Source organism: Trichechus manatus, unplaced genomic scaffold (genome assembly GCF_000243295.1).
Source record: "Trichechus manatus latirostris isolate Lorelei unplaced genomic scaffold, TriManLat1.0 scaffold00148, whole genome shotgun sequence".
Classification (NCBI taxonomy): domain Eukaryota; kingdom Metazoa; phylum Chordata; class Mammalia; order Sirenia; family Trichechidae; genus Trichechus; species Trichechus manatus.
Window position 1 is genome coordinate 3,801,809 of NW_004444084.1, and position 16,503 is coordinate 3,818,311.

Genomic DNA, 16,503 nt, shown 5'->3' on the forward strand with positions numbered 1-16,503 from the left:
GTAGCTAATGAGATAAGAAAACACTACAGTAAGATCCAAAATGCAATAGCAGTTAAAAACTAAATTGGAAGTCATGAAGAACAGAAAATAAAATCAGTTATGTAGAGTTCGTACCTCAGTGCTCATACGTTCTGTGTACTTTAGAATAAAGGAAAAGGGGAAACTAATGAAACTACTAGCTATGAGCTATTGTTTTTACTAGGAACCAGTCATCATGCTAAGTATTTCATATAACCTAGCTCATCTAATCCATGTCATAGTCTTATATAGTGCTTATATTTATCACCATCTTAGAAACTGGAAAGCTAAGACTTTGATTAGATAATCTTCTCAAGGTTTAGCTGCTCAAGGTGATGGAACTAGAATTCGAGTGGATGTGGATTCTAAAGTATATGGTCTTATCACTATGCTGTTGGATAACAGATAAGATGAATAGAATGTAGATCTCCAACCCATAAAGAATCAGTGCTTCTGAAGAAGAAACTAAAAAACAAGTTAAGCAAAATTATTAATTGATTATAGAAAGTGAACTCCTAGGATCTTATTTGTACCATACCCTCAGCATCTAGAGCAATTCTGATACATGATAAATATTCAATAAATATTTATTTATTGAAATGTCAGAATTACTACCTCTTTAACATTTATTCTGTGTCTGTTATGGTGCTACATATGTTGTATACAATATGTTATTTAACCTTCAGAACAACTTTTGAACTTTTATAGACAAAACAAAGCTCTGAGTAGTTAAATAACTTATTCAAGGTTTTGTAGCTAATAAATGGTAGAACTTGGATAACAGAAGTAAATTAGTAAATTTAGCATTTAAGTGAAAATTTTACTTTGTATGTCAAAAGGGCTCACTGTTCCAGATACAGATAATGGAAAAAGCCATATCTTTACATATATTGAGCAAATCTTTAAATTTTACATGGAAAACACCCTACATGAGTTTAAACAGGAAAAAGAAAACCTGTTAGCTACCAAGGAATAAAAATTGGACTGACTTCCCCTTTGAAGCAATAAATGCTGGAGTTGGCAAGACTTTGTCATGTTGAGTTGCTATTTTGGGGTGAAGGCAACATATATTCTCAGCTACGATTTGGAGTTTTACAATTCTCAGGTATGTAATGGTTTAGGAATATGCCCAGCGTGTACTGAAGTAAATGTCTGATACTTGAACAAAATTAACACTCCTGGGATGGCCTCTGGTTTAGGGTGAAGCTTGGTAACATTCTGGTATAAGAGAGGGAGGTGCCATTCTCTGCCCTCACTTTCCTCCAATCCACACTTCTCCCATCTTTCAGGTGCCCAGGGCCCATATCTCTATTCACAGGCCAACATATTCTGTATTCTTTTTTTCCCAAGCCCAAGACTCTTTACGTCTACTCTGTTATTGTTGTTGTTAGCTACTGTCTAGTCGGCCCCCACTCACGCTGACCCCATGCACAACAAGATCAGAACTTTGTGATCCATAAGGTTTTCGTTGGCAGATTTTTCCAAAGTAGATCACTAGGCCTTTCTTCCTAGTCTGTCTTAGTCTGGAAGCTCCAATGAGACTTGTTCAGCATCATAGCAACCTACAAGCTTCCACTGACACAGATGGGTGGTGGCTGCCTGTGAGGTGCATTGGCTGGTCTACTCTGGCCTTAGTATTTTCATGCATCATACTAGCCATTTCTCCTTGGGAAAAGTAGATACTTATATAACATCTATTTTGTTGTAAGAATTGCATGAAACAAACCATTAAAGTTCCTGGTATATTGTCAAGTAGTATCCTCAATAAGATTTTGTTTCCTTTTCCTCCTCCTCCCCCTGCCCCTCCCCCACCCCCGTCTTTTCCTTTCACTTTTATCAAAAACTCTTGGGTTTTACATTAGAATCCTTTAGAACATACTGGTTCATTATTGTGTAGCTTTCTTTCTCACTCTGCTAGATACTCATTCCTACCCTCTCTCTTCACTCCAGTTCTAGATGACCAATCCCAGATTGGCTAAAGTGAAAACGTGGTCCTAACCTTTGTCTCATTCTGTGTGAATCTTCAGAATACTTTGGCTTCTAGAAAACTGGCGACTAAAGCTTTTCTTGAAGGTCTGGTGGTGCAGTGGTTAAGAGCTTGGCTGCTAACCAAAAGATTGGTAGTTCAAATTGACCAGCTGCTTCTTGGAAACCCTATGGGGCAGTTCTCCTCTGTCCTGTAGGGTTGCTATGAGTCGGAATCAATTCAACAGCAATGGGTTATGGTTTTTATTGTTAAAAGCTTTTCTCTACTCACAGCTAATTATCCACTTTTGTTCCAGAACTGTTGTTATTGTGTGCTGTCGAGTAGATTCTGACTAGTTGTTAGTAGTGTCAAGTCGATTCCGACTCAGAGTGACCCTATAGGACAGAGTAAAACTGCTGCATAGGGTTTCCTAGGCCGTGATCTTTATGGTCTTTTCTCCCAAGGAGAGCTGTTACTAGGTTCAAACCAAGGACCTTTTGGTTAGCAACTGAGCATTTAACCATTGCACTACCGGGGCTCCTCTTCCACACTGTAAAGATCACAGCCTTGGAAATGCTATGGGGCAGTTCTAGTCTGTCCTGTAGGGTCACTGTGAATCAGAATGGACTCTATGGAAACGAGTTTTTTTTGGACACTATTTAAGCTTGTTCTGTGTATAGCTTGGAAAATATGTTCTCTACGTTCTATTCTCTCGGCTTGTGAGAGACAGTCTAGGATCTTAGATAGTAAAGTAGAGATAGATAAAAAGATAGATAGATAGATAGACAGACTGACCAAACTATATACACTTTACTCCCACAATCACTCCATAGCCTACAAATATAGCTTGTAATAAAATAAATAAACCAGAAGTCAGATCAGAAAGTAACACGCAGTACACTATGCTGACCTGTGTAGGACCAGCATTATGTGCACAAAAGTGGGCATGGATGTGAGGCTTCATTACCATCCTGTCTTAGTTTCTTAGTGCTGCTATAATAAAAATACCACAAGTGGGTGGCCTTAATGAACAGAAATTTATTTTCTCACAGTTTAGGAGTCTAGAAGTCTGAATTCAGGGTGCCAGCCAGCTCTAGATGAAGGCTTTTTCTGTCCCCTCTGGGGGAAAATCCTTGTCTCAGCTTCTCTAGCATTTTTCTTGGCTTTCCTTGGAGATCTCCACATGGCATCTATCTCTCCGCCATTCTTGCTTGCTTGTTTCTGTACCTAATTTGCTCCTTTTATATCTCAAAAGTAATTGATTTAAGACACATGGTACACTGATAATGATCTCATTAAAGAAAGCCCTGTTCACAAATGGGATTGCACCCACAAGTATAGGTGTTAGGGTTTACAACACATATTTTGGGGGGACACAATTCAACCCATAACACATCTTTTATTAGGAGAGGAAAGCCCAACTTCCAGGACTCCTAAATAAGAGAATGAGCACTAGTATGTAAGTGTACCTGAGCATACGTTCTTGGAAGAATACATTTCTAATAAAAGGCAATCTGTACTTCTCCAGAAATGCCCCAGGTCAAGACTCATTTTGTTATTAGCTGTCCCATCTACATGACATTTTAGCCTGCATCCCGTTTGGGCATACCCTTTTCCCTGCTTGCTGAAGCACACATTGAATGCACCTGTGTATTCCTTTACTGCAAACTTGGGCCAGAAGTGGGAAGCTAATTTCAATGTGGACTAATATAAAACATTATAGGGAAATTTCCATAATCTTTTAAAATTATTTTTATTGCTTAAAAAGTGTGAGTAAACTGATGATGTTAAAAGACTCACAGTCTATTTTAAAGCAACTGGAAAAACACAGTGGCTATTATTGGAAAATAAGGAGAGCCAGAGTAAATTTTCCAATTAATTACTATTTACACATTTATGCTCAAATGTTTTAAAAGTTTACCATTTTTGTTCAACCTAAATGGATTGCTCCACGTCTTATTAAATGGAACATATTTGTGGTTTAAAAATCATTGTTGAATATTAAATTCATATGCCAGACCTTTTGAAGGATATAAGACATTTCCCCTACACAGAATAACCACAGGGAGATGTGCTCTACCCCATCATTTTCCTATAATTCTGTTCTCTCTTTCAATGAGTACTTCTCACTGTTTTAAATTGTTCTGTCTTCATCATTACTTCTATTCACTGTGTTTTATAATTTGTGGCCAAAATAAACCAGACAATAAAGTAGTATAATTGGTCAAATTATGTTTTAGAGCTATTCTCAATCATTAGACTCTGAGAGCGTGAGGTAGTGCCAGGCTGTTCCAATAGAATTAAGTCTTTTCCAAAGAGCTCTTTAATTCTTTAGTCTGTATCTGTTTTCTTGAAGGCTTACATGTCAGAAAGAAAGGTCTTACTAGAGTTTGACTCTCGTAACCAACTAGTGCTTATCAACAACATGTGGCTAATCCTGAAATGAGGGAAAGGTCTAAGGGCAATCTGCTATGGATACTATTAAGAAGATGCATAGAAATTTTGCACAGAAGATCATTAAAGGAACCCTGGAATTGGTTCTTGAGTTGTGTTCTCACTTAGGTTCCTTAAGACACTGGTGAAGTCCTGAACAGTTTTGTTGCATCACCAACAATCAGTCACGCTGACAAAGAGGCTGACTGAGACAGGGGCTGCAGAATGCTCCCTGACATTCATGTACTTGCTGAAGTGATGCTGCCAGGAAATCATTAGGTTAATGGCCTGTTGGCATATTATGAGCCAAAATGAGGGTGTCCATGTCAATCCCTTGAGTATAACTCATGGAATTATAATGGTAGATAATACAGAAAAATATATATAGACTGTTTAAATAGTTTCTATCCTCTTTTTTGTTCGTCATTGCATAAAATTTCTAGTGGTCTTTAGATATTATAAATAAGTTTTACTTTTTTTTTCATTTTTAGGGCAGCATAACTATTTATGTGCTGGAAGAAATGACTGCATTGTTGATAAAATCCGCAGAAAAAACTGCCCAGCATGTCGCCTTAGAAAGTGCTGTCAGGCTGGCATGGTCCTTGGAGGTAATTCTGATGTTTTCATCAATAATACAATAATAAACTTTTTAATACTTATTCTATAAAACTGTGGGTCAGAAAATTCTAGCTTTCATATTAGCCTTTGTTCTTGCTTTGCTTTCTCTATTTTGATTATTGGTGATGACTATTCATGTTTGAGTGTCTGAGTGAAGCAACCAGTGACTATCCCATCAAGTTCAAGATTTCCAGCATTTTGAGTTCTGTTATGAGATGTACAAAACCTCCACTAATCTACGTTGCTTTTAAGCAGATGTTGTGGAAAGAGCACTGACCTGTCATTAAGTAATGTGGGTTGCAGTCTAGGCTCTGCCACACACTGCTCGTGTGGCCTTGAGTAAGTCATCAACCCTTTCTGAGCCGATCTCCCACCAGTCCTTTGGGGACCCTACACTCCATATCAGAGAGACCTGTCTTTGCATATGTTTTACTTTTGCCTGCACCACTCATTCTCCTTTTATTCCTACTTATTCTTCATACTAAGTTCATGACATTTTTTATGAAACCATCCCCCTCCCCAGTCACTGCAGAGGCAGGAGTTTAGTAGGGCCATAGTCTAAATGCAGTGTTTTTCACTTCTGGGGAAGTTGAAAGCTCTTGAGCCAGCCTGGATTGGAGCTTGTTCTGATTGATCTTATTTCAACATTCTTACCCTGTAATGGGCGACCAAATAGACCACAGTGGAAATGATGAGAGATCCAGCACAAACCTACAGCAGCAAGGATTCGCTTCTCCTTCCCATAGCTCCTTTTACAAACCTTATTGTAATACTGACCTCATGATCTTATACCTGTTTATTTCCTACCTCCAAGATGGAACTATTTGAAGCCAGAAATTTCATTTCAGTATTTTCAGCACCAAAGCACTCGTTTAAGACATGCTCGATAAATATTTATGACTATATTTTGAACTCATTTGAAGTACAGGCCTCTGTGCTTTCTTGGACACAAAGAACTCCATCTATAGTCATTTCCAGGACACAGAAATAGAATATTTGGGGGAGGAGAAGTCTGGGGGAAGAGTGACAACTTTCCATTCCATGATTGAGTTTATTTTAACGTTCTTATTATTGTGATGAAAAAGTGATTGAAATTAACCAAAATGAAAGTGATGAGACACTCATCTACAGAGAAGCTGGGGTTCAGAGGTGACTTCAGTCCCAGCCAGTAGCAAGACAAATGTTCAGTAAGAAATGGAGTAAAAAGGAGAAGAGAGCTTCGGAGAAGGCCCCAAACTTGGATGAAAGAGAATTCCATTCCAGGGACATAGACTAAATAGCTTCAGAGCACGGTCAGCAGCAAGACCAGCTTGGTGCAATGATGTTGTTATTGACTTAAGTTTCCTTATTCTTCTACGTAAGGGTAGATTTTGTCCCATGGTACAGCGGAACTTAATTCAGAATAAACTAGCCCCAGCCTCAAAGATTTCTCTGAGGAATAAACAGATAGGTTAGCAGACAGTTATGTGCAGCTATCATTGTCCCTCAAGTTATTGTATTCAGTCACTTTCCCCTGGTTCCCTGCTGCCATCCAGGTTCTCCTGAAATCGTGGATTTTTTTCTCCCCTTGAAAAATTTACTTCAGTCAGTGAGTTACCTTACATTTCTGGGGACCATAAAATTTATCATCTGAACCAGGACATTTCTGTGAATGAAAGGGGGCGCTATCAATAATTAAGCTGGGACACCAGGTATAAACCAGGGCTGCCTTAGGCAAACTAGACCATATGGGCAGCCCCCCACCACCACCCCAGTTTTCCCAAAGATGCAAATGTATTCAGGGCAAAGTGAATATATAAACTTTTGAGGATGAGGATGAAATAGTCAGATGTTTATTTATATAATTTTTAGTGTATGAATTTAGTGAGACATAAAAATTTAAATTACATACAAAAATGTATTGATTTAGATATGCTGCTTTTCTGCTTTCTCATTTCATGAACGATTTTATCCCAACTGATTTCTCGCACCTTTGACAGCACGAATTGTGACGTTACTAAACCACTTTAAGTCAGCTGATCATTTTCCAGGGTTCATCATCATTTTATCTAAAATGTTGGAGAGGCAGCACTTTTGGAATCCATTTATGATACTGCAATTGTAAACTTATCCTAAGCCAAAAAGAGCCATTCATGTAATATAATAATTTTAATATTTATCCTGTAAGAGGTTTTTTTTTTTAATTCACCATAATGTAACAACTTGCTGTGTTATTTAATTATGGAATATATCAAGTCTACCAAAAAACAAAACAAACCAAAAAAAAAAAAAGGCCCATGTATCTATCAATTTGTAATATCTGATATTTTCATATTTTCTTCATTTTGTTTTGTAATGAATAAGACATTAAACAGATACTTTTGAAGCTTCTGATACGTCCTTCCCAAACCTATTAGGCTCAATCCTTCCTCAGAGGTAACCACTGTGCTGAATTATTGCTCAGTATCTTTATACTTGTAGTTCATGTGTATGAATGCTTAAGTAATATAGGATTAGTGTAAATATTTTTAAGCTTTATATAAATGACATCACACTGTATATATGTACTTATCAATGTACCTTTTTTACTCAACTTTGTGTTTTTGAGATTTATTCATATTTATGTATGTAGCTAGGTTTCGTGTTAACTTCTTTGTACTATTTTATGAACATACTGCAGTGCTTTTCTCTATTTTTATGTTAATGGATATTTATTTCTAATTTTTTATAATTATAAAATGTGCTCTGGATTATATACCTAGAAAGAGAAATTCTGGTTCCTTAACGTAATATACATCTTTAGCCTTACTAAATGTTACCAAATGACAAAATCATTCTCCAGAGTGTTTGCTTTCACCAATATATGAGTTCTTGTTGCTATGCATCCTCACCTATACTTGGTATTGTCAGACTTTTTAATTTTTCTAATCTGCTGGACATTAAATTGGTTACCTCATGATGGTTTAATTTGTATGTCCTTAATTAGTGGTGAGGACAGATATTGCTTCATATATTTGTTGGTCATTTATATTTCCTCTGTCGTGAATTGGCTGTTCATATTCATTGCCTATTTTTCAATTGGATTGTCTATGTTTTTCTTGTTGATTCATAGAATTTACCTAGATACTCTATACTAACCCTTTATTAGTTGTATGCAGGCTGTGTCTTATTTTTTGCCTTGTTTATGGTGTCTTTTATCTAATTTTATATAATCACATGTACCAACCTCCCTTTGTATCATTCCCTTCCCTGAAGTCAGACAGAGTTTACTAAAACTCTTCTAAAATCTTAAATTTGCCTTTCACATTTAAGTCTTAACCTACCTGCAAATATATATATATATGTAAACATATATGTATATTTTTTATTTAAGGAGATGTAAATCTAATCTTATTTTATTTCCCATAAATGCTGCCACTCACATTTATCAACACAGTGGTAGCCAAACTTTTTGATAGTACATCCCTATAAGTAAAAATATTCTGAGCTTCCACCCTAATTATGTATATTTATAAGTAAATTATATGCATATACTACATCAAGTTACATTATATGTTAGTGACAGTTAACTTCTTTTTATTTGTAGACTAGAAATTATAATTTTTTTAACAACACTCCAGTAGAGCACTGTAATTTATAATGCCACCTATGTTACATATCAAATTTTCATGTATTCTTTTCCTAGGTTCTCTGTTCTGTTCCATTGTATATCCCTGCACAATTATCACACTGTCTAAAATACTATAGCTTTATAAGTCTTAATATTTGGTAGAATAAGTCTCCCTAACTTTCACTTCAAATTTGTTGACTCTCTTGGCCCCCTGAATTTTTTTTTTAAATGATGTTTAAAAGGTTTACTCACAGTAATATCTAATACTTAAAACCATGAGTTTTTACTCCCAGGAATAATTAAATACCTATTAAATTTCTTTGCTTCTTTTTTTCCATCGGGTAATCTTGACAAACATCCCAAACTAGTATTGATTGAAGTTATTTCAAGATAATTAGTCTTTCCCAGACAGCACATTGTCATTCAAAATAATTTAAAGAATTTTATAATATGACATGGTTTGTAAGACCTACTAAACCAAAAAACCGAAACCCGTTAGCGTCAAGTTGACTCTGACTCATAGCGACCCTATAGGACAGAGTAGAACTGCCCCGTAGGGCTTCCAAGGACTGGCTGGTGGATTTGAGCTGCCGACCTTTTGGTTTGCAGCCGTAGCTCTTAACTACTGCACCACCAGGGCTCCTACATATGGTGCAAAATCTTTTTTTCTGAGGGCAAATTTGAGGAGGAAAAATCCTTATTTTATTTCTGGCATATATGATGAAAAAAAAACAAAAACCAGTTCCCGTCAAGTCAATTCCAACTCATAGCAACCCTATAGGACAGAGTAGTACTGCCCCGTAGGGTTTCCAGGGAGCAGCTGGTGAATTCCAACTGCCAACCTTTTGGTTAGCAGCCAAAGCTTGCTGTAGCTCTTAACCACTGCACCACCAGAGCTCCATGTATGATGAAAAGATTCATTGAATTCTAATATTCTCCTTTAGTTAGCATCACAAACTAAGAAATATGACAGTGGTGCATTTAAGTATTTCATAAGTAGACTTTCACACAGGTTTATTAGAAAGAAGCTGGCAACACACTATAATATGACATAGTTCTGATATGCTTGGGAGAGTCAGTGACAAGAGTCTGGGAGTAAACAAGCCAACACTTGTAAACCAGGAAGAAGGTAGTCAATTCATAGGATGAGACTGGACCTACTAGTACTGTATTAAACTTATGGAGGAAGGGGGAGTGTAGTTGTAGTCTGTTAAGAATGAGAGTCTTCTTTGAGTGATTAATCAGGGTTGCTCACGGTTGGATTCTTCCATAATTAGGAGAAGAATGTCACAGCAGTAACAATTGCCTGCACAGCACTGAAAATAGAGGCCGCTCCTATTTGTTCTTTCTCTCTCTCCTTCCCTTCCTCCTTCCCTCCTTTCCTCCTTCTTTCCTTTCTTTCACTTATTTATGTTTATCTCTCCTTTTTGAGGTCTTGAGGCTTCTCATTTCTGATATAGAGACTATTTGAATGACAAAAAATTAAACAAAAGAGAGCGTTGAAAAACTTTACAAACATTTAATGAAATCTTATGGTAGAATAATATCAAAGATCATAAATAGTAATGTCTTTAAAATGCCATGACATAGATTTTGTTAATGAGCAGTTTGTTTTTATCTACTTCCATGGCACTGTTCTGATAATAAGAATTATGCTGGAGTTATTTGGTCTCTTGGTTGCCTATGATTCTTGTTTTTAATGAATCACTTCCTTTACCTTCAAAAGGTCACAGTGAACTTTGCATTCTGTTCATTGCTGTACAGTACTGAGTAGGAAAGATAGTTACACCCTTAAGGATGGTAATATATCTTCTAATTTAGTTGTTCTATTTCTAATTTCTTTCCTTTAGAAAACATTTTTATTTACTGACATAAAAATATTTTCTAAAATGAATACAGCTCTATATTTTTCATTTGCAGTAAAGAATATTAAACTATTATAAAGGTAATAAAATCTTTCAAAAATAAGTAGCTTTCTACATAAAAGCAATGATTAAATGCTTAGTTATGTTTGCTGAAATTCTTTAAAAGCAGGAGACTACTTTTATAGGGTATTTATTTATTTATTTACTTATTTATTTTATAGAGAGCCTGATTCCCAAATTTTAAAAGATATGTTAGAAAGCCAATTTTCCTACCTCATCCTATACCCAGATTCAGCTTCACTTTCCTTGGCAAGAAGAATAACCTTCTGGGACAGAATGTATGGGTTGTGTTGTAAAGCTTTGTTGTTTTGTTTTTTCTTCTCCTCCTACACTTTAAAGCCAATAAAGCTTCATTTCCTTTTCTGAAGAATTCCAAAATCCCTGAATTTGGGACACTGAGTGGTATTTTTCTGGAAACGTAGAGGCCTGGCCTGTACCTTCAGTTACTATAAGAACTGAAAGCATCTGCCCTCTCTGTAATGCAAGAATTGCTGTGGGTGATGCCTCCTGCCTGCTTCTTTATACCTCTCATGGTCTTCTCCTTTTCTATCCAACCCAAACCAAAAAAAGACCAAACCCAATGCTGTCGAGTTGATTCTGACTCATAGAGACCCTGTAGGACAGGGTAGAACTCCCCAAGGAGCAGCTGGTGGATTTGAACTGCCAGCCTTTTGGTTAGCAGCCACGGTCTTTAAATTAGCACCTCCCAGGGACAATATGCATGTGAAAGCTGGACAATGAATAAGGAAGACCAAAGAAGAATTGATGCCTTTGAATTATAGTGTTGGCGAAGAATATTGAATATACCATGGACTACCAAAAGAACAAACAAGTCTGTCTTGGAAGAAGTACAACCAGAATGCTCCTTAGAAGCAAGGATGGTGAGACTATATCTTATATACTTTGAACATGTTGTCAGGAGGGATCAGTCCCTGGAGAAGGACATCTTGCTTGGTAAAGTACAGGGTCAGTGAAAAAGAGGAAGACCCTCAACAAGATGGATAGACACAGTGGCTGCAACAATGGGCTCAAGCATAACACTTGTGGGCATGGCACAGGACTGGGCAGTGTTTTGTTCTGTTGTACATAGAGTCGCTATGAGTTAGAACCAACTTGATGGCACCTAACAACAACAACAGGGACAATGCTTCTCACATTCCTTCCCTTATTCACTGCATTGAAGCCAAGGCCAAATAATGTCTTCTGGTCCCTGCCGAACTGTTCATCCTAACCACCATACCCACACACTGTATAGGGTTATTCCTCAGAGTGTTCATTCTAACTTTTTGCTTAGTTTTTGTGTGTGTTTGAGACTGCTTTTATGATTGCCAGCTAGAACTGTTCAGTAGCATCTACCAGACTGTTTATTCCCAGTAAAACTCAGGATTGAGGGGTACATATAAAAATTCTCTTCCATTTACCGTCTGATTTTAGTTGAATGATTGAGGTATTTACTTTAAAAAAATGAATTCTACTATAGTTTTTTTTTTTTGGCAAATATCTACTTACATTTTATATTTCCTATTATCTAGCATCTGTATTTTCTTTGAAATGCAGATACAGGTATACTCAGTTTTGATCTGGGATTCTGAAAAAGGGAAAGCAAACTAAATCAGTTCCATAAGAAGCTGTTAGAGCATATTTCCAATGGATTGATTCTAACATTGCAAAATGAAATCATTTAATCTTCATTTTTCTAACAATGATTTTGCTGATTATAAAATTTTATGTTGACTTATGATATTTCTCAACACTTTAAAGATTTTAGTCTACATCTTCTGGTTCATATTATTTTTCTGAGAATTCTCTTGTAGATCTAATTATAGTTTCTTTGAAGTGGAATTTTCTCTGTTTGTATAAAATGCTTTTATACTTATTTCTCCAACTTCACTATTATATAACCAGTTATAAATTACTTGTGTTTGTTTTACTTGGAAATCACTGTAATTCCTAAACCTCAGAATTTGTGTCTTTCATAAATACTAGGAAGATCACAGTCATCCTAGTATTCAACAAATATTGCTTCTGTCTCCATTGCCTCTTTCTATCCCCAGAACACTTATTGGACATATATTTGGACTAGCCCATTCTATCCTCCTTGCCTCTTAATCCTTTTTAGTTTTTTGTTGTTGTTGTTATCTATCTGTGCTATATTCTGTGTAATGTAGTCAATCTGTCTTCCAGTCTATTATACTTTCTGGGCTGTGGCCTTTAATTTCTTTTTTTAAGTAATACATATATTTTGTAGACATTCTATTTATTTCTTTTCCAAATTTGTGTTTCTTTTAGTAGCTGCTTCTGTTGATAGGTTTTCAATTCTTTATTGTATATCTTTAATTATTATGCACATACTTACTGTAAAAGGAGCCCTGGTGGTACAGAATCATGCCTAGAACAGCTATTTAATTAAAGTAACAGTTATCGAGTGTTTTATTGTATATATTTATGTTCTCAAACTATATTTTCCCATGGAAACATAATCTGAAAGAAAATGTGTAATATTTTCACAGGGTAGAAAAAATTTCTACATGAGTGAAAATATTTCTCAGTTGAAGTTCCCTTTTTGCATAGGTAACAAAATGAAAACCACTTTAACACTAGAATTTTTTTAGAAGAGAGTGTCTTCTTTGTTTTCATTTTTAGAAGTGCTTTGATAAGCTATTTGGGTATGATCCCAGGAACATGCTGAAGTTACAAAAGAGATTAGCTGGTTTATTCTACCAAAAGCAAAAGAGAATTTGTGTTGTTTAAGGTGGGACAGAAGGAGTTGGGGGAAGTGAGTTAGAGATGGGAAGGTGTGATGCCCACTGTATGTACTGCTTCTCTTCACCTCCAAATCTTCAATGACATTCCATTAAAACTTAGAAAATGTGTGGTATGGGTCCTTTCTCCTCAAATCTGCCATTGTCTTGAGACGTCTATTATGACCAAAGAGAAAACTGAGCCTAATATTTTTCCTTTATTGATAACCTGCTTCTTCTGCCTGAATTTGTGTTTCTTCATCATTGAAGTTCAGTAACTTCGTCAATGCTTAGTTCTATCTTAATCTATTAATTTTTCTTGAAACACAATAAGCCCTTTTTGATCTGAAAGTTCATCTTCTGATATATTAATGAAGTATTCTCTTAATATTCTCTTCAAAGATATTTTTCTGTTCCATGTTTTTTTCCCTATTTTATGACCTTCCCCAATAATCTGTATATATAATAAATAATCTCTGTTATCTGTCCTCCACATCTGTCATCTTTTTTCTAATCACTAATCTAATCCTTTTATACTTTATTTGGTGATTTTTTTTTCCAGTCTGATCTTCATATCACCAGTTGAGTTTTTACACTGGCACATCTCCTCTTTTATTCTCCTAGTAAAATTTTCAAATCTGCCTTCTCTCATTTTATCTTACTCTGTTTTGTAGTCATTTCATATTTTATTTGATTTTTTGCTTCTCCTCTTTGATGTTTTAAAACTTAGATGCCACCTTCTCTCTACATTGCAGTGAAAGTATTGCCTAATAAATCCATCTCCTACAGTAATTCTTCCAACTTGTATCCTTCATCCAATTTTTGCTTTTACATTCCTTGTTTATCTTTTAAAAAAATATTTTTGCTTAAGCTCCATACTGTATGTCAGCTCTTACTACACATTTAAATGTTTTATTCTATCTTGGCCTGCTATTTGATTTATTAATTGTTAGCCCGTTCCCCTTGGCTTCCCTTCCTGTTCACCCAAGCCTTGTTTTGATTATCCTTTTATCATTTGAGCTAGAAGACCTGAAGTCTTAGCTATTTGGTTGAGTATGGAAGAGAGGGAAAAATGATTGGGCACATAAATGTGGCTATGATAGTTCACAGCTATGGGGTTCACAGCTGAAGTTTATACACAGCAGGCATATGTAAACTCTAGACATTCTATATGAAATATGCTAAATCTTCTTCCCTAGATTGTGTCTTTCCCTGAAAGGAAAATCCCCTTAGATTTCTTCCTGTTCTTCAGGGAATGGAAATTAAGTGGCAAGAGGCCAGGTTATTGTGGAGCCCTTGAGGCAAACACACTTTTCGTTACTCTACAATTATTGATTTTTTCAACAAAATTATTGAGTAGTTACCATGTACTTAGCACATGTAGTTACCACATCAAAAAGCTTATATGCTAGTGGAGGACAGAGACAAAAAAAAAATTAAATACATAAAATATGAATCCTAGTAGACCATGATAAATTCTAAGAAGAAAAATAAGAGGGAAGCAGGATAGAAGGTGTTAGGAGTTTATGTGCATTTATCTCTGCTCTGTCAAATATAATCAGTAATTCCAAAGTAATTCCCAATTTTCCATTATTTCTCTCCACCCTGTCTCCTTGGGGCTTCCTTTCAGTTTTAGAAAGCTAGGTCATGGGAAAAAGTAGTTAGTGTGACCATATGGTCTTTATGCAGCCATCTTTTGCTATTCTATTATGAAAATGGGCCCCGAGGACTTATGTTCCTTGCTTTCCCAGTAGCCTTTGTATGCCCCAAGCGAAAGCCTTCTCACACACCACTTTTAACATACCTATCAAGATAGCATTAAAAAAAAAGTTGGCCAACCAGTAGATTCTGACACATGGCAACCCTGTATGTTAGAGAAGAACTGCTCCATAGGATTTTCTCAGCTGTAATCTTTATAGAAGAGTCCCTGGGTGTCGAAAATGGTTAAACGCTCAACTACTAGTCAAAAAGTTGGCAGTTCAAACCCACCAAGAGGTGCCCTGGAGATAGGCCTGGCAATCTGCTTCCAAAAGGTCACAGCTTTGAAAACCCAATGGAGCAGTTCTACTCTGCACACATGGGGTCACTATGAGTTGGTATCAACTTGACTGCAACTAACAACAACAATCTTTACAGAAGCAGATTGACAGACTTTTCTTCCATGACACCACTGGATGGGTTCGAACTACCAACCTTTAGGTTAGTAGTCCACACAAACTATAGATTTAGTATATGTTCCTGGGTTCTATATTCTATTCTGTTGATCTATATGTCCATTCCCATGCAAATTATTAATACCATCATGTTAGGATTATGATATTATAAATTTTAATACATAGTATGACATATATTAAAAATCACAGCTTTTCTTAATATTTTCTTGACTATCCTCACACATACTTATGTTTCTCAAAGAATAGAGAAACGATTCTTTCCAGTTCCACAAAAATGGATTCCGATAGAAATGGTATAAAATTTATGTATTGATTTGACCAGGATCAACACTTTAAGGATTCTAATCCAGAAACATAATACATATCTCTTCATTAATTCAGATTTTTCTTTGATGTCACATGATAAAATTTTGTGGTTTTAATGTAAGTCCTATGCCCTTCTTAAATTCATTCTTAGATATTTTATAACTTTGGTCTCTGTTGTCATAGAATATATTTTCTGTTTTTTAAATGATAATTATTAGCAGTGGCAAAAAGATCTTCTATCCAGACATATAACTAAATTATTCAAATAGTTTGATAGATTTTTAGTAGTCTTCTAAATTTTTTAGATATATAATCATATTATCTACAAATAAAGCATTTCATTTATAGTATCATGTTTGCTGTTAGGTTTTAGTACAAATAGTCTATCTTTCTACCTTTATTTTATGGAGTTTTTTTTAAAGAATGGCTTGTGGATTTTATTATCATTATTGTTGTTGTTGTAAAATACAGAGAACGTAACTTTGCCAATTCAGTAATTTTCATATGTACAATTCAGTAAAACCAGTTACATCAGTCATCATCTGATTAAGTTTTTAAAGGCTCACTCAGCTGTGTAAACAATAGACTATAGAGGGCAAGGGTGAAAGCTGGGAACCCAGTCAGGATGTGTTGTAATAGTCCAGATGTGATGACGGTGACCCAAACTACAAAGGAAGTGGTGGAGATGGGGAGAAGTTATTGGATTTGGGTTATATTCTGGTGGTAATCTACC

General features: G+C 35.8%; 1 protein-coding gene across 2 annotated transcripts in view; it reads left to right on the forward strand.

Moving 5' to 3' along the window:
• The window catches only part of PGR (progesterone receptor), a 70,299-nt gene that overhangs the window by 19,599 nt on the left and 34,197 nt on the right, over positions 1 to 16,503 (forward strand). For both annotated transcript variants that reach the window (XM_004385871.1, XM_004385872.1), the window contains exon 3: positions 4,909 to 5,025. In XM_004385871.1, coding sequence (XP_004385928.1) covers positions 4,909 to 5,025 — 117 coding nt within the window. The remainder of the gene's footprint in view (positions 1 to 4,908; positions 5,026 to 16,503) is intronic.